This window comes from Chelonoidis abingdonii, chromosome 10, assembly GCF_003597395.2.
Source record: "Chelonoidis abingdonii isolate Lonesome George chromosome 10, CheloAbing_2.0, whole genome shotgun sequence".
NCBI classification, from domain to species: Eukaryota; Metazoa; Chordata; order Testudines; family Testudinidae; genus Chelonoidis; species Chelonoidis abingdonii.
The window spans coordinates 38,558,120-38,575,809 of NC_133778.1; the positions used below are offsets into that span (position 1 = coordinate 38,558,120).

General features: G+C 44.8%; 2 protein-coding genes across 2 annotated transcripts in view; one reads left to right on the forward strand and one right to left on the reverse strand.

Annotated features, from left to right (window-relative positions):
• CIRSR (corepressor of RBPJ and splicing regulator) overlaps nucleotides 1–5,843 on the forward strand; it is a 38,699-nt gene extending 32,856 nt beyond the window's left edge. Inside the window, exons 7-9 of the mRNA XM_032784566.2 lie at nucleotides 1,266–1,372; nucleotides 2,896–2,981; nucleotides 4,808–5,843. Of these exons, the coding sequence (XP_032640457.1) occupies nucleotides 1,266–1,372; nucleotides 2,896–2,981; nucleotides 4,808–5,522 (908 nt within the window). The 3' untranslated portion in view covers nucleotides 5,523–5,843. The remainder of the gene's footprint in view (nucleotides 1–1,265; nucleotides 1,373–2,895; nucleotides 2,982–4,807) is intronic.
• An 8,591-nt stretch (nucleotides 5,844–14,434) lies between these two features.
• Nucleotides 14,435–17,469, reverse strand: SP9 (Sp9 transcription factor). Its single transcript, XM_032784531.1, has 2 exons — nucleotides 17,331–17,469; nucleotides 14,435–16,531 (listed from the first exon to the last, which is right to left on the reverse strand). Exons 1-2 carry the CDS (start codon nucleotides 17,349–17,351, stop codon nucleotides 15,179–15,181), a joined length of 1,374 nt encoding a protein of 457 aa, XP_032640422.1. The 5' UTR covers nucleotides 17,352–17,469; the 3' UTR covers nucleotides 14,435–15,178.
• Between the last annotated feature and the right edge of the window lie 221 nt (nucleotides 17,470–17,690).

The following is a 17,690-nucleotide window of genomic DNA, read 5'->3' on the forward strand; positions in this document are numbered from 1 at the left end:
GGAGCAAGGTTACAGCAGCAGTTCTGACTCTGTTACACTCTCTCTGCCTGTTACATTCAGAATTAGACTCAAGATGCTGGTCTTGACCTATAAATCCCTTCTGAATCTTGACCAGATTATGCTCTCTCTGGTCTGCTCACACCTACCCCTCCTAGGGCTGGCTCTGAGGTCATCATCTGCTGGCCCATTTGTCTCACTGGCACTTAGTTATGCTGCAGAGTACGTCTGCCATTTCAGGTATTACATCTCTCTGAAAATGCCAGTCAAAAGGTATCCAGCATAGACAGCGTTTCAGACAAAATTGAAGAGTAATATCTTTCCTCTTTGCATCCAATTGTTAATCTGGCATTATAGATTGTGTAATTAAAATATATTACATTATTAGTAAATTTCTTTAAGGTTTGATGGCATACTGAGATGCTACATATGTTGAATTACTGATGAATGGCCTGTATCGGTATGATTCACCTACCTTTTCCCTAAATAAATTATAACAGCTCTTTCACAGGCAATAGTTATATGTTTTGTTTGCGGATGTACATAGCCTTTTTGGTATTGCATAGTCGCCCTGGCTCTGATCTGTACAGTGACAAGTATGCACAGAAATGCTGAGGAGTTAGAATTAACATTGATGTTTCCCACCTCTCCACAGTCAGTATTTAAAACTAAAAAACAAAACAAAGAAAATGTAAACAAGGTGATCAGTACATGCATATTATGTAACTCTGGTCTTGATTATATTTTAGAAGAAAAACAGTCTTTGGTACAGGGCATTCTTTAAAAATTATTTCAGAGAAGTCCAATTACTAAACCATAAAAATATATGGGGAAGTTTTAAAATGTGTATTGTACGATTATGAAAAAGGCTACAATGTCCTCTTAAAAGTGTGGTTTCTTATTGCTTTTGGAGAGAGGAAGCATTAAAAAATCTTGATGTTAATATGGCTGTTCTAGGTTTCCTATATTTTTTGTACTACAGTCAAAAGCATACAACCAGACAATACCTAAATATATTATTTTCAACATGACAAAGTTACATAAGAAGAGAATCCCCTGCACTTAAAGAAAAATGCAATTATTTTCTATTCTGAATCTCCAGACTGCTGTTTTAGAAAATCCTATCTGATTATTTGCTCAGCAGAAGATTATTGAGTTGATTTAGCTGTGATTTTACTTAACAAAGCTTCAACTGAATTCCTACTGTGGAGTCCAAAAAAGGTAGAGAGAGATAAATGATACATTCAAACTGTGATTTTTGTGAACAGGGCCATCAATGCACCCCTCAGAGCTAATAGCGGAGATGAGAAACAGTGGGTTTGCACTGAAACAAAATGTACTGGGGAGAAACTTGACCGCAAATGATCCATCACAGGTAATGATCTTTTTATCAGTAAGCTGAAAATGTCTGTAAATCTAAATGTGATTGCTTGTGAATTGCGACTTAACATTTTTCCAATATGCATATCCATAGGAAAGCTGGATAGATCCAGCAGTGGAAAATATCTTGAAACTTATTGTGTTTTGCTGCTTAGTTTTAGCGAAAGTGACAAATCTGAAATTATTTTTTTAAGGCCACAGTTTAATAAATTAAATATCTTCCCCGGATGACTAGAAATTGAATATCTCCCAGAGGGGATGATTTGGGCACCTGCAACATACATCTGATGTGATACTTGCTGCCTGCAGCCTTACCCCGGAACTGGCTTTGGATGAAACCAGAGGAAAGCATGCAAAAAATAACTCTCTGTTTAAAGCTTTTTATCTTAATTTATTTGTATTATATAATTTTATTTACAAGACTTTAAATATATAATTGTATTTATTTAGACTTTCACATAGTGCCTATTCCAGATTTGTAGGTGCTTTAACAAAAATGTGAAATACGCAATTTATATACACTATCCAAAATAGCAAGCCCACCATAAAGCAACCTCAGTCATATAGCAAGATAACTGGACCACCAGGGGGTGGGGATCAGGACTTGCAGGGCAGGGGCTGGACCCTACCTCGCAATCCTTCCTAAAAAGCCTGAGTAAACAATTGCTTACGTCCTTTTTTATGCGCATAAACAGCACTCTTTGCCTTTACAGGAAATTATGTACTCAGGAGACAGTCTAGTTTATGGGATTAGTGTTAAATGTGTTGCAAAGTTCTCACCAGTTTTTTTAGAAAAGTCATATATGGATAACTTCTGTCCTAGTTTCTGCCCTGTCATTGCTCATGTGTTATTAAAATTAAATATGTGAAGAGTGAGAAATTGGGTATTCCAGATGCATATAATTTGAAAGGAAGAGGGGTCTTCAAATTCCTTAATTTAAATCTGACCTGATTTTTAGTATTGTTGTTGTTGTGGGTAGAAAATACAATTGCAACATATTGTACTTGTATAGCACTTTACAGACAATAATTTAAGCATCATGACACACTTGTGAGGTGGATGGATATAAGCAAGATAGTCAGTTAATGAGTAAGCTAATGTAGAAAAAGGTTAAGTGACTTGCCTAAATTTCTCTGTGACTCAGTGGGACTTGCAGTCTCCCATCCAGCAACCAATACTTCCATCTCTTACACTAGACAGAACTCAGGAAAGCTTTCCCTAAATGACTTAGCCTGTAGAAACCTTATAGTGTTCACGTTATGGTGCTATATGGTTCCTGTACTCTGGCACCCAACTCCTTTAAAACCCAGTATAGATTCCCTTTTTGTAGCAAGCTAACTGCTTATTTTCCCAAGGTTGCTATATAGGGGGTATATGTGTGTGTGTTTATATACATAAAATCAAATTCTCACACACCTTTTAATGTTCATAATATTTTAATACAGGAATCATGAATTTGAAACGTCACCTTATATTTATGTAAGGATATGGTGTCTTATTACTTTTTCTCTTCATAGGAATTTGTTGCAAGTGAAGGAGATGATGACCCAGAAGTTGAATTTTTAAAATCACTGTCAACTAAACAAAAACAGAAACTTCTGAGGTAATTTTATTGCAGTTGCATGGCACCTACTCCTATGAGTTTAGCAATATAGCCAATAGCTTTTAACTACAGTTTTCCTTCTACTAAAAATCAATTTAGATTAATCTACACTTGACTACTACACTTTGTATTATGCAGCATGTTTATCCATCGTTTTGTAATCCAATTGTAATGCAGTTTTAATGGCTTTGTTTTCATTTTCATTTTACTTAACTGTGAATGCTGTGACACACACACTAACATTGTATATGCATTGGCTCATAGAGGACAATGTCAGTTGCTATTTTAAAATATTATTTTACACTCCATAGTTTACCATGCCCTCTTCCAAGACTGAAAATTAAAATTCTTTCCTTTTTGATTTTGCACTTGGCAAAGCTTGACATATTTCCTTTGTTCCTAAGGGAGCTACACTTAACCTGTCTTCTGTGCATCAGCATCAATGGTGGTGTTACAGTTTACCATAGCCCTAGGATTAGGGTTAGCCAGCAGAGGGAGCGGAGGATATTTTTGTGGTTCCCAAACAGTCTGTATTTTCTCTGCTACTGCCCCCTTGTTGCTTTCATATGCTTAAGGGGAAAGGAGGTTTTACATTTCTTCTCTAATTTTCTTTGTCCTTATTAACCAATTTTGAATCACTGGCTGATAAACCACACATATTTAAATATAATAATCTAAAGAAAAGTTAAAAGAGCATTCTGTGATCATTGTGAGGTCCAAAAATGTAATTAAGTTTAAGGAAGGAAAACAGTTTACACTCTTTATGAAGGATAATTGTGTGTGTGTGTGTAGAGAGAGAGAAAAAAATTCAATAATTTAACCTTTGATAATTTTGTTTGGTTTTCTAATGTCCCAAACATACTGTTTAAATTACTGTATATTTTTAAAAGCAGCAGAGAATCCTGTGGCACCTTATAGACTAACAGACGTTTTGGAGCGTGAGCTTTCGTGGGTGAATACCCACTTCGTCAGACGAAGTGGGTATTCACCCACGAAAGCTCACGCTCCAAAACGTCTGTTAGTCTATAAGGTGCCACAGGATTCTCTGCTGCTTTTACAGATCCAGACTAACACGGCTACCCCTCTGATACTTGTATATTTTTAAATGCTGCAATTTAGCTAAGTGTTTAGGTCCTCAGTGATTTTAAACTTCTTAATTTGTTTTAAATCCAGTGAAGGCAGTCTAGGTAGCATGTCAAATTTAGTGGCTGACTCATGGATAAGAATTAGCAAAATAAAGAGTGACCAAGGGCTTAAAATTACAAAACTGGGCAAAAGCAGTTGAAATGAAAATGAGTGTGTTTGCTTGCCTGATAGAACAGTGTACTGTTGACTAGACATTTTACCCCTCCACTGATGACTGAATAGATGATAGAGTTCTCTAGAAAGCTGTTAACATTGGGGGAGATTTTTAAAGGCACATATAGCAGATAGGCACCTAACTTCCATTGAGGGTCATTGGGAGTTGGGCACCTAACTGCTATTTCTGCCATTGAAAATTTTTCTTGTTATATTACAGAATCAAACTGGTTGCACTACCAGTTGTAAGGCCCAGTTCGCATTTCTTACCCTCATCTTCCTAAATTTGGTCCATTAGAAATTACTTCTTTGTACAGTAGTTCTGAGGGAGGGCTTCAGGGGAACTACATTTTAAATACTCAGTTTAGTTTCAGATCAGAAATTTAAAAATTAAAAGTTCAACACACTTTGTAAGAAAATGTTGCGTGTTTACTGCGTAATATCATCTTAAGTATTGACTGCCCACAAAGGCAGTGGTGCTATATTTTTAAATGCTTGATTATTCATTTTTATTTTCAAAATAAAAGGAAATTGGATCGTCTGGAGAAGAAAAAGAAGAAAGATAGAAAGAAGAAAAAGCAGCAAAAGAAGAAAAGCAAACGTAAACACAAGAAACATAAGATCAGCTCCTCTTCCTCCTCCTCCAGTGAGACTTCAGTAAGCAGCAGTGATAGTGAGACTGACAGCAAAGCCATACAAAAGAAGATGTATTCTAAGAAAGGAAAAAAAGACAAGTTTTCAGAGGCTAACAGCAGTAATTCAGAAGGGAAGGCAAAGACTAAGAAGGAAAAACTTTATGAAGAACCCTCCAGTAGTCACTGTAACAAGGACAAAGACAGGGAGAAGTGTAGACTTTTAAAACAAGATAGTTCTGGGGAGAACAACAAATGGAGCTCCTATGAGAGTGAAAGAAAGTCCCAAAGCAGAAACCAGAGCACAGTCAAGAAAGAAACCGAAAGAAATGAGAGGGATAGCGGAAGCCAAAGCAAGGATGAGAGGAGTGGGAGAAACTCTTGCACAAGTCACAGCAATTACAGGCAAAGGCAGATAAGAAGACGACCAAGTCGAAGCCCCAGTGAAGAGTGGCACAGGAAAAATGAAACCAGAAGCCACAGCACAGATGTATACAGAGAGAAGAAATGCAGAGAGCGCTGTGGAGACAAGTGCAGTAAAGTGGACCATAAGGAAAGAGGCAGAAACAGCAGAAGTAGAAGCAGAGAGAGAGACAGAAAATATAGATAGTGTGGTGGGTGACAGGTGCAAACACATCTTCCTTTTCGTTGAATACCTTTAACCAAGGCTCAGTCATGCATTGCTTTCTTTCTAAGAAGTCACTTTTTATTTTCCAGTTCTTATAAATTGTCATGTCCTACAAAACAGCATCAACTCCATTCATGATTTGGGGATATTTGTATGTTAGATATAAATATTATGGTATTTTTGTAGAAATATTTTTGTTGGTGAACGTTTCTTGTATTTGTGTAACAAGCCCTAGACCATTTGTAAATTATACTTCCTTTGTTCAGAAATATTTGTAAAATACCAGTACATGATGTGTTAACATTCTGTAGAGTATTATTTCTTCTTGCTTATGAGATGTAACAGTTTTGGAGGGGCAGGGGGTAATTTTGGAAGAGTCCCAGGATTTCTGTAATGATGCCAAACATTATTTGACATAGTTCAGGATAAAAATCACTGCTTCAGACCTCAGATTAGATTATTTTTGTACTGAAACTTTTTCAGAGGTTTCACATAAGAGGGCAATTTCACCTGTTAAAACAACACAGACATAGTTCCACATAAGTGTATAGCCAACATTTTTTGACCTCCTGCAGTGTCTAACTTAATCAGGGCTATCTAAGCATCTTGAACCCCTGTAGGTATGTGCCAGTACAATGTTGTTATTGTTCAAGAATTTCTCAAGAGATGAAAAGAATATTCACCCTTTCAGCTGTTTCCAAGATATCTCATGTGCAATAGAAAGTTAAGGCAAATGCTCATTCTTGTGTTGTCATGCAGCAGTTTGACTTTTATTTTTTCTTAACAGTTGTGGAATTTTTCCCCTCATATGCCATGAGGATGAATTATTATACCTTAATAAACTGTTACTTTCTATAAACGGTATGAATCGCCTAATTTTCCAGAGTCCTAAGTCATTTCAAAGGCATAGGCAGAAAAAATCACATGCTTTTTTGCTGCAAAGAGAATGGTGTCTTTACGGTTTTTAAGAACATGGAAAATGCTTTAGTTAGCAGTGAAATGGTAAAATGATGCAATCAGACTCAGGCAAACAAGTTTTTCACCTCTTGACTACAAATGGAGGGTTGTAGTTCTTTAACTGTCCCACCTGCACATCTTAAAACTGCCAGGCAGAAGTTTTTGAATATCATATGGAGTTAAAATGCTATAAAAGTGATTTGACCTTTAAACACTGGCCTTTGAAAGTTTTCACCCTTTAAAAAATGTCAGTCTTTTCTTCTTTAAATACTTTGAACTAGCTTGCCCCTTAGGCCCTTGGCAGTGCTCAAATAAATGGGAATTGAGGGCACTCACCACTTGGAAGGATTGGGCCCTAAATTAATCCATAGTATTTGCTTGTAAAAGCTGTCATTTAAAAGGGACAAGAGGCAAGATTTGATAAATTGGGGGGAGAATCTTTAACAAATAAACCAAACAAACTGTTGGGAGAAATGCTGGGACTCAGTCTGACTGCCCAGTGGTAGGTTGTAACCTTTTAAAGCATATTCCATTTGACTCACAGCATATTAACAAAGTACTCTCAAGCACATCCACCTAAATATTGGGGGTGAGGCACCAACAGAACCGGGCACCTTTGCTACCAAGTGGCATTTACTTTGTTTCAAAAGGTGTCTAAAACACTGATCACCAGACTGGAAAAAAAAACACATGGCCGCCTGTATACAAGGTAGAAGCCAGGGGGGCTCTCTCCAATGTTTGGGTAGTTGGGGAAATGGCCTGTTTTGATATCCCACATATTTATCATTTAAATGGTGTGTTTTGAACCCAATTTGAAAGGGCACAAGGAATAACAAAGAGCAGGATGAAGTGCTCAGTCTGTCTCTCCATGAATGCACAGTGTATTTTGTTGCACATGACAGTGCCTTGGATGTGTACTAGTGGCTTACAAGCCTTGCAGCTTGGCTATAATACAGCTACTAACTTTCTGGTGAAGATAGGAGGAGGAAGGGCTCAGTCACTCTATTTGTAGTAGGCATTTGTGTATGCTGTGTGTGTTTGTTTTCTGTTTGCAGGCAGTTGGTAAAGTGTATCCTGAGCATCTGACACTGCCTTTGTCCATGCATGGAGCAGGTATTAGTCTGCGGTTAAGTGATGTGTATCTGTTCTGCTGGCTGGCTGTTTTGTCTGCAACCTGGAAAGGACAGAAACAAGCAATGCAATCTTGGAAATATCTGGGTAAGAGGCAGCATAGGGAAGGCTGATAAATCCGGTATTTTCGTTAGTTAAACGGCTCTTCTGCCTTCAGCAGGGAGCAGAGACAGTGGGGAAGGATTCACACTGGGTCAGGGGAAGAGCCCTGTTGCCCAGTCCAAACTGAAAACCCAGCCTTTGGCAGGGCTGCTCTTTGGAAGGGCCTGATTTGCTTACCCCTGGATATGGAGTTTTTACAGGAGGGCAGCCAGGGTGCCTCAAACCTAGTTCAAAGGGGCCAGGATTCCAGAGCGGCCTGTTGCTGAAAGTGTGGAGGCAGCAGCTTGTGCTTGGCCTTCAACCCCGGCGGGGCACGAGGAAACCTTCAATGTTCGTGCAAAGGGAGCGCGCTTGTGCGGCTGCCTTGGGCATCCACGGCACCTTCTGCTCCCGCCTCGGGGCTGCAGACAGACACCGCGCGCGGGGCCCCTAACGCTGCAGCGCACTGGCCCGCGCGGGGGCCCCGGCTACTGCGCGCGCAGGGGATGGTGGAAGCGGCGCGATTTGACACTAGCGAGTCAGCTCCGGGAGGAGGTGCTGTTGGCTCACGAATGGCCGGAGATGTCAGCTCCCGTTTGCCGCGGGACAGGATTAACCCTGGCGCCGGATGACTGGCTGGTCCGTAAGTCCCCAGCCCTCGAGAACCACCCGTGCAAAAGCCCGCAGCGAATTCGCTTAACCCGCAACATTAAAGGCAGCTCCCTATGAGGCAGGGGCTAGGCAGCCTGCGGGCCGCTCCCGCTGCACGTGCACTCTAGGCTGGAAGTAACTCGGCTCCGTGGTAGGAGCAGGGGCCCGCGGGGCTCGCCAGCCCCGAGGTCATCATGGCACTGGCGCTGCAAAGGAAGCGAGCCAAAGGGCAAGTCTCTCGCTGTCTTCCCGCCCCGCGTTCTGCAGCCCCGTGACTGGGCGGGGTGTTAGCCGGGCCCGTCATGTCTGGGACCCTACCTCCGAAATCCCATCTCTGGGGCGGGGTGTTACCCCGGGCCCGTCATGTCTGGGAGCCTCCCCCTCCGAAATCCTGTCTCTGGGGCGGGGTGTTAGCCGGGCCCGTCATGTCTGGGACCCCACCTCCGAAATCCCATCTCTGGGGCGGGGTGTTACCCTGGGCCCGTCATGTCTGGGAGCCCCCCTCCGAAATCCCCTCTCTGGGGCGGGGCGTTAGTCAGGCCCCTCAGTCTGTGAGCTCCCCTCCTCCCCCGAAATCCCCTCTCTGGGGCGGGGTGAGCCCGGGCCCCTCCCTGCAGGCTGCGAGCAGACCGGGCATTGACTCGCCTCAGGTAAAGTTGTGGGAAGTTCGGCCGCGAGGCGCTGCTGTAAACAGGCGAGTCCTTGCCGGGGGACCCCTCTGCTGGCAGCAGGACCCCGTGCAGAGGAAGGTCCCCAAGGGGGGACTACGCTTGAGGAGCCAGCAGGGCGCGGTGTTAATGGGAGCTGCGGTGCTCAGGCAGGAGCCCCTTTGTCATCAGCCAGAGCGGGAGCCCGGGCTGCTGTAACACTGCGGGCAGCCCCAGTGCCGCCAGAGGAGGGGCCGCTGCTCGAGTGACGTGTGTGCAGGGGGGGTGTCAGACCTGAGTCCTCGCCCTAGGAACTCGGCCAAGGCTGGAGCTGCTGGGCCCACCTCTGTGCTTCGAAGGCGGGCCCGTGGCCGCCCCCTCGGCCCGTGCACCCCCGCCAAGGTGGGAATAAAGTGCCACAGGAAGAGAATAATCATCTCCTCCTAATAGGCCCCCCGGGCTGCAACCCCGTCTGCACTGTCAACTGCAAGCCCCGGGCTGCTGGTCGGCGGGCGGGGGCAGAGACGGGCCCCACGGTTCAAGCCCCTGGGCGGGGAGTTTCCCCGGGGGACGGGGTGGCGGCCTGATTCTGGAGAGGTAGCCCCGCACGCGGGGCGTGGCGAACAGGTGAGCGGCCCGGCCCGTTTCAGCTGGTCGCGGCGCGGCGGATTCCACAGGTGAAAGGCATCTTCCGCTTTATTTTCGGCACGTCTCCTCCTGTTTGTGCTGTAACAAGGGAGAGGCTTAACTTGTCATGGAAACGTGTTAATTAGGTGCAGAATACCAGTGATCAGCAGGAAAACAGGGCGTTTTCCATTGTGCTCCCATTAGCCAGTGTACATTATGGTCAAAATGGAGCATTGGCCCTCGCCCCTGGGAAGTAGCCACAGGCGCAAGGGCGCTACTTCGCAGCCTCTAGTATGGGTCGATTTTTGTTGTAATTTTAGGATGACGATCGAGTTGTTGGTGTTCGAGTAACTCGGAGTACCGACACCTAGATCATATTTTTCACACTGCTCAAATTTTCCTTTAGCTCTTGGCGCTTGGAAAACTGATCGCTGAAATTTATGGCGAACGAAAATAAATTATTACTAATTGGAAAGTAAATAAACAGGTGACTCAGATCAAATTCCTGCTTGGATCGTTACAATAAATATCCCTGAAGGAAGCTCTCTATTTATGTTGTCATTGATTAATTCTCGCTACCTCATTTGATTTCGATTTAGAACGATTTGATTCTAATTTAATTAGCATGTAATTTGGATGTACATAATTACTGTAATTATGACATTCAGGTAAGGCAGCTTTAGGCTGAAAGGCAATTTCAAATTTTCTAGCAACCTACTTTGTACTAGGAAATGGACAAGGACTTTGCGCCCTGCTATCCAAGTAGTAATTAGCACATCTCTGAAACAGGCAGGGCTGGGGATTTATATTAAAACACCAACACAAATTCAGCCGCATTACCCAGTGCAAAGATAGCTGCATGCTACTGGGGAACATATTTTACTCCTTGCCTGGTCACGGATGACCGAGTTCCCAGATAGTAACTCCAGCCTAGCTCTGCACTTGAGTCAAAGGCTGAGTGGCATCAAGGTGCAGATCCCATTGGGAATTAAGGCCCCAAACCGCACATTAGGTGGATGTTTAAAAACCGTACATGTATGGACTTGAGGCTAGAACTAATTGGAAAAGGCCGCTCCAGCCCATAAAGTAATTGCAGTGAATTAGGGAGGGCTATAGATCAGAGCAAGGGGCTCCATTGTGTTCCTTAGCAGGTTGGTTGCCTAGCTTGGGCTCCGGGCCAGCCCAGGGGGTGGAAGGGCGAGGGAGCGATGATCCAGACCCGAGCCCAGGTCCCTTTTTCAGGTGGGTGATCTCTGCAGCCTGGCTCGATTTTTTTCCTCCTCATCTGGTAAGTTTGTTCATGAAACAATAGGACTAACCTGAACACGCGTCGTTTGTGTCTCCCCTGGCTGGTAAAGAAAGGCTCGGCGTGTGGCTTGAGGGACCTGCGCCCGCAGCCAAGGCTGCTGGGGATGGTTCACCCTTGCTCTGGGAATGAAGGGCCAGGAGGGTTGCTGCGGTACCTCCATCTGCCTTGTAAGGAGTTCCAATACATTTGAAATGCAGGTATCTGCCGGAGGGCTGCCTATTTTAGCTTTACCTGTCTAACATTTCTAGCCTTGCACAGGTAAAAACTGACTCCAGCCAGGCTCACCCGAACGCTACGTAGCGAGGCGCTGAGTCCTGGCAAACGAAATGAGCAGGGATCTTTCTTGCACCGGCACAAAAGTCTTAGCGGTTCTGGGCTTGTGCCATAGGGAGCGAAGCAAGTGCCGCCCTGTGCTCCTGAAGCTCTAGATGGCGCCAAAGAGCCATAGTTACGAGCGTCGTTCACAGGCATCAAGAGCGACTGTCAAACATAAAAGCAAATCAGAGTTTTCCTTTTTTTTTGTTAATGTGTTAAGAATATTATTCCTTAAGAAAATTTGTAGCTAAATTATTCTCACTTAAAATAAACACTTAGTGTACCAATTACCCAAATGGGCGGGATTTCTGTAAGATTTCCTTCATCTGCATTTTGGGAGTGTGGCAGAAAATTTTCTTAAATCAGCTAATGGCTGCAAATAAATTAGAGCTTCAATAAATAAAGTTTCCCTCTCAATTGAAATATTTAAACAAAGGTAAAAAATAACTGTTCATGCACAAAGATGGAGTTCTATATTATCTCCTTAAACAAAAATATTCATGCTACCTTTACTCCTTTTATTATTTATTTATTTAAAGGACTTTCATACACCCGGGGGCTGGGGGCAGGAGCCACATCTCCGGTGAATCAGGAGTAGAGTGATCAAATAACATTTAGCAATAGTTTTCTCTGACATTTTATCTTTAATCTTCTTTAAATCTTGTTTCATGGGGTTAGCTTCCATACACGATCCTGTAGCTAAGTCCCACAACGTGTACTGGTTGGAAGTAACCGTGCTGGCAAAATGTAAATTACTAATAGTCATAAAAGTCGCGTTTGAACGGGGCCGCAACAGCAACGAATCTAAATCATCATTCGACTTCTCTGGCTCCCTTCCCATTAGAGGGTGACACACGTAAAAAAAACCCGTTTCTCTATGTCCCAACGTTATTTTTTGCTCCCGGGTTTGCAGGCTCCCACTATAGAAATGCCGTTTAACTGTAATTGAAAAGAGTGAATCAGAATTATTTTTCGGTTCTCACACCGTCTGTTCTTTATCCAGTCCTACAAAAGTTCTGTAGTCCCCAGACCGTATAATTATCACCAACAAGTACTAAAGAATGGTGCCATTTATTTTTTAAAAGGTTACATGCTTTCTATTTTCTTGGTTAAACGAACCGGCTCTGCGGCCCAGCGTTGCTCCCTTCTTCATTTCTGGGGAGTCTGTAAATGATGGACGTTTTCTGACCCCAAGGGGCAAAGGCAATGCAAAGAGGTCCTTGATCATTGAGCTGAGAATTGTAACCCTGGCCTGGCAGAAACTGGACCTGGATGACTTTCTTTGATGTGTTTTATTATGGATTGAAAACAAAGCTGACTTCTGCCCAACACCCAGGGAGAATGCATTCCTCGGAAACCCCAACAACTGACAAGCGGGGGACTCATGTCCTGCAGCCCAGCAAGCGCACTGTTTATTTTACATCTGCCCGTCAGTGTCATCCTCGCCAGCTCCCATTGTCTCTCTCCCCGCTTGCCCTAGAATAAAATACATCTAATACAGATCCTCTAGCCACTCCGGGGAAAGAGTGGTGTGGAAAAGCAAGAGGATTTTCCTTCATCTTACAGAGCGGTCTCAGTTTAAAACGTGGGGATAAGGAAGACAAAAATAGGTCAGGAAAGGAGAAAAGAAAGTGGAGATAGTCGCTGCTTTTGAATAATTTAAGCTGGGGGGGGGGAAATCAACTCAAGATTGTTTTTAAAAGGAATTGAAAGTGCAGAAAGATTCCTTCTGTCAGCACCGCCGCTGAGCTACACTTGTGTGCATTTAAAACAACTATGTAGGAACACGTTCTGCTAGTGTCTTGTAGCAGTGTTGGGGAAAGTGAAATACCGTCTATTAATATTCACAGATGTTTTTAATTAAAAAAAATCTTTGATTTGTGACTGACAGCACAATCCTTTTTCTGATTTTATTTGCACTCTCTAGCTTGTACTGGTTTAAAATGTTATTCCTCCACTCTACACTAAATTAACTTTCTTTTTAAATAGCGCAATTATCTCAACCATTTTATTTTATTTTTTTTTTAAAAAAAGAACACTGTGGCTGTTAAGTTGGTGGTCAGGAGACAAAGGGAGTGAAAATAATTTTCATTTCAATAATTGCCTTCTGGTCAATTTAACTGTGCCTTATTTTGAAAGAGCCTGTCTAAATGAGATTCCTGTCCCAAATGTGTTCCCAGGCCTTAGCCCAGCCTTTAATTATTCCTGAGGTTTTTTTCCTTCAGAATAAGACGCTGCAGTGAGTAATCACAAAGAAGTCAGAGAGCATCCTTGAACCTTTTCAATAGCAGAGCCACTGATATTCAAATAACATGCAAGGACCATTTGACTGCATGGGGACATAAGCATTTCCAATTCACTATTTGCATAGATCAACTGTCTTTGAAAAGGAAAGGAGCAGTTGTCTTCCATAACATTAAAAAGCCTAGTTATCAAATCAAGTGCTTAGTTTGGGGCTTTTAAAACGTTTACATTTTATCTCAGGTTGCCCTTTACCGTTTGACATGCAAATTTGGTGCAGTTAATTTAGACAATTAAAAGGATCTTCAAGGGAGCTTTGTCACCGAGAATATTCGGAGTTGTCCCCGTGGACCAGCTGAGATAAAGTTGGCCAGAACAAATGATGTCTAGGAGATTAATTAGATATTTGATAAGACATGAATCCCTAATAAGGGAATACAAGGCACAGGGGGCTGCTATGTGCTCTAAGTCAAAATTAATAACATTTAACAAGATTTTCATTTAGGCATGAAATGTCTTTTCCGGAGTATTGACTTTAGCTGTTTATTCCCCTGAGATCATTTCCCTTTGGAAGCTTTGTGGGGCTAAAGGCTTTTTTAAAACAGTTTCTTTGCACAGTTTATGTTAAGTCTATTTGGGGGGCATTTTCATAAATTGCGTTTCCAAATTTGGATAGGTTTTAAACATTCTTTATTTGGGGTCGGATAATGAGGGTTTGAATGAGGAAACAGTTATAGGACACAACCCGACTGAAATTTGCCTTAAAATATTTGATTAATTTGGATCCCTGACATCAAATGCATTTCTTGTTTTTAAATCCCATTCACTTGTATTACTGTACTAGCGTTGGGAGAGGAACTAAGGGTTTGCATCAAAAGCTGCTCCATATAAGGGCGGGAAAAAAGAACAAAAACCGTAAGTATAGTGTTCAGAATCCTTTAATAATACCAAAATGAAAATATTAAGCCAAGATTTTTTTCATACAGATAAACGCATTTAATTTCTTTAAATGACCTTAACTTACGCGTGTTTGAGTGAAATGTTAACTCAACATTTTAAATAGCTTTTACATATATACTGACTTCCACAAAGTGCATCAGAAATGTAAAAAAAAAAACAAAAAACCCCTTCCTGAATTTCAGGAATTCACCAAAAAGGACAAAAAAAAAAAAAGACAAAAATAAACCCCCTATGAGAATCAACGCTTACAAGAAAAATAAGAACACAATCTTTTTTGAACCCTATTTATACAGATGTTTATGAACTACAGAGGAACTGTCTCAGACTTCCAATTTAATGTCTCACCTTAAACCTCTTTTAGGATGCTTTCTTTTCTTTTTTTTTTAAATAAAAAAAGCGTCACTGTAACTAGATTTTGTCAGGCAGGACCTGCTGTAGCTAGAGACTAGTAATCCACACCAAGGGCGGTTTTAGGTCCTGTTGGTTTCCACTGCTCAGTCTGTGCGGGCTTGGGTCTCGCTATTGCTCTGCATCAGGAAGCTGGGTCAGTGTCCTGCGGGGCTGAGGGGTTGGGCTGTGTCTCTGGGGCTTGGCCCTGGACCCTGCGCTTTAGTCCAGTCGCTCCTGCAGTCTGAGCGCAGTGTGGGAGGGGCGGCTCCTTCGCCTCTCCCCGGCCTGGGCTTTGCAGGGGAAGAGGGCGGCTGTTCCGTCCGAGCTCCCTACGAGTCGTTTGGCCCCGCGATGGATTCCTTGCCGCCGCCTCCCCGGGTAGCTGTCACCCCCTCGTGCAGGATGAGGTCGGGGGACTCAGAGCGGGGGGTCTCCAGGTTGCTGGCGTCCGTGTCGCTGTCGCTGCCCTTTTTGCCCCCGCCGCCCCCGTTGTGCGTTTTAATGTGTTTGCTCAGGTGGTCGCTGCGCATGAAGCGCTTGTTGCACACGGGGCAGGCGAAGCGCTTCTCGCCCGTGTGAGTCCGCAGGTGCCGCTGCAGCTCGTCCGAGCGCGTGAAGCACTTCCCGCAAAAGAGCCAGTTGCAGACGAAGGGCCGCTCGCCCGTGTGCCAGCGCAGATGCGCCTTCAGGTGCGAGGTCTTGCCGTAGACCTTGCCGCAGCCCGGGATGTGGCAGCTGTGCAGCCCCTTGCGCCGCAGGCTGGCCCCGGCCGGCCCCAGCCTCTCCGCCTCTTGGCAGTTGGGGCAGTCGCAGGTGGCCCGGCCCGAGTACCTGCGGGCGGAGCGGGCTGAGCCTCCCCCGGCCGCGGCGGCCGCGGCGCCCGTGATCATGGCGCTGGCTGCGGCCACCGCCGCGCTGGAGTCCGTGTAGGAGGGCAGCACGGGCTTGAAGCCCTCCTGGGTCAGCAGGTGCTGGCTGGTGGAGAGCAGATGCGAGGCGGCCGTGGAGCCGAGGCCCGTGGAGCTGAAGGCGGAGTGGGTGAGCGAGCTGAAGTCGGGGTTGTAGGTGCCCAGCTGGGAGTGCAGCGAGGCCTGGGGGGCGCCCGAGTGCAGCGAGCTCTGGAGCCCCCCGGCGGGGTTCTGCACCTCCAGCCAGGAGCCCGGGTTGGTGTGCACGTCCCACCACGAAGAGGCCGCTCCGTTGGCCACCTCCCCCGCGGCCAGGGTGGAGTGGAAGCCCGACTTGTACCACGATTCGTAGGGGTGCGCCATGCCCACCCGCGGGTACAGGCTTTCGGCCGCAGAGCTGTGCACTTTGGAGATGAAGGCCGACTGGCCGCCGGGCTCCTGCGGGGACACGCCCCCCGCCGCCGAGTTGGAGAAGAGACCGCTATAGTCGCTGCTGAAGGCCGAGGAGGTGGGCGAGGTGGAGGCCAGACAGAAGGCACTGTTGGCGGTGCCCGTGCCGCTGGCCAGTCCGCTGGAGCCCCGGCTAGTGGCCACCGTGAAGCCCGAGAGACTGGAGCCCAGGTTACAGCTGGAGGTGGAGCGTTTCCAGGGGTGAAAGCCTCCCTTGGCAAAGGCGCTGGACTCGGGTAAAGTGGTCAGAGGGCTGGTGTTTCCGATCTTATTGCAGGTCGCAGCCAGCATGGCCAGGGGAGTTGTTCCAAATCTTGGCTCTTCCTAAGGGAGACACAAAGCAAGCCCGTGAGCCTCGGAGAGCCCAGGAGAAGCGCACACGCAAACAGAGCAACGTGGCTAAATATTCTCTGCCCGAAAAGTAACACTGCAAAAGTAGCCTTTCGTTTTGGATGAAAACGCCACCCTGCCCAACTTAATGCAATTTCTATCTTGTTTTCAGGGACCTATAGTGCTTGAATAAACGCTACAAACCGATTTAATTTAATGATACACTTCTCCACAGTCATAATGGAGACGACCGACAATGATGTTCTAAAATGGCACAGACGTCATTTCTTAAGAGTTCTGTAGCGGTTTGAGACTTTATGGCAATGCTTTCCTCTTTCAACGTGCGACTGTAAAGGCAGAAATCCCCAGGGAAACGAAAAAACGATGTTCTCTAAAGGCACAAGAGTTAGAGCTTACAAAATGAGCCAGCAGAAACATAAACAATTATATTGCTACATGGCTTTGGTGCAAGCATCACGCACCAGGCTGGTTAGAGAAAATCCATTCCAATTAGGCATAACCCTCCTCAAGTTTATTAAAAAAAACTTAATTTCTTTCACAACAAAATAAACTTGATATTAAAGTCGTCTTGCATGTGAACGGTACGATTGAAAATCAGCCCCCCCACGCCCCCGAAACATTAATCGAGTTTGTGCTTCAATTGCAGCACATCGTCATTTATATAACGAGAAACTGCAGTACAACAGCAACAGTTCTTCAGGGTAACAAACCTGCCCCCGAGAAACCACAACGAAAAACGTGCCGTTTGTATAGAGATGTTTCTCTGACTTACCCCAAGTATAGACGTAGCCATAGCACGTCCCTTGGCTGGGTGATGGGATCGAATGGGGGGCTCTGCCTTGCGCTCAGCCCGGAGAGATTGCTCAGTTTCCTCCTAGCTCCCCGCTTTACTCCTGTTGCACTAAGTACACTCCTGGCTCTGGAGGGCTAAACTCAGCCTAAGTGTGGGGAGCGTCTGCTTTGAAGTACCGCTGGTTGGGTCTCTCACCCAATGAGGGCGGAGAAAGAGCAGGCAGGAGCTGCCCTACAGCCAATCAGACACTTGGAGGTGCAAGAACCAGGGCTCAGGGCGCGTGCCAGTCAAAGGCACAGGGATAAACTCCGTGCTTTGGACTAAAGAAATTATACTGTA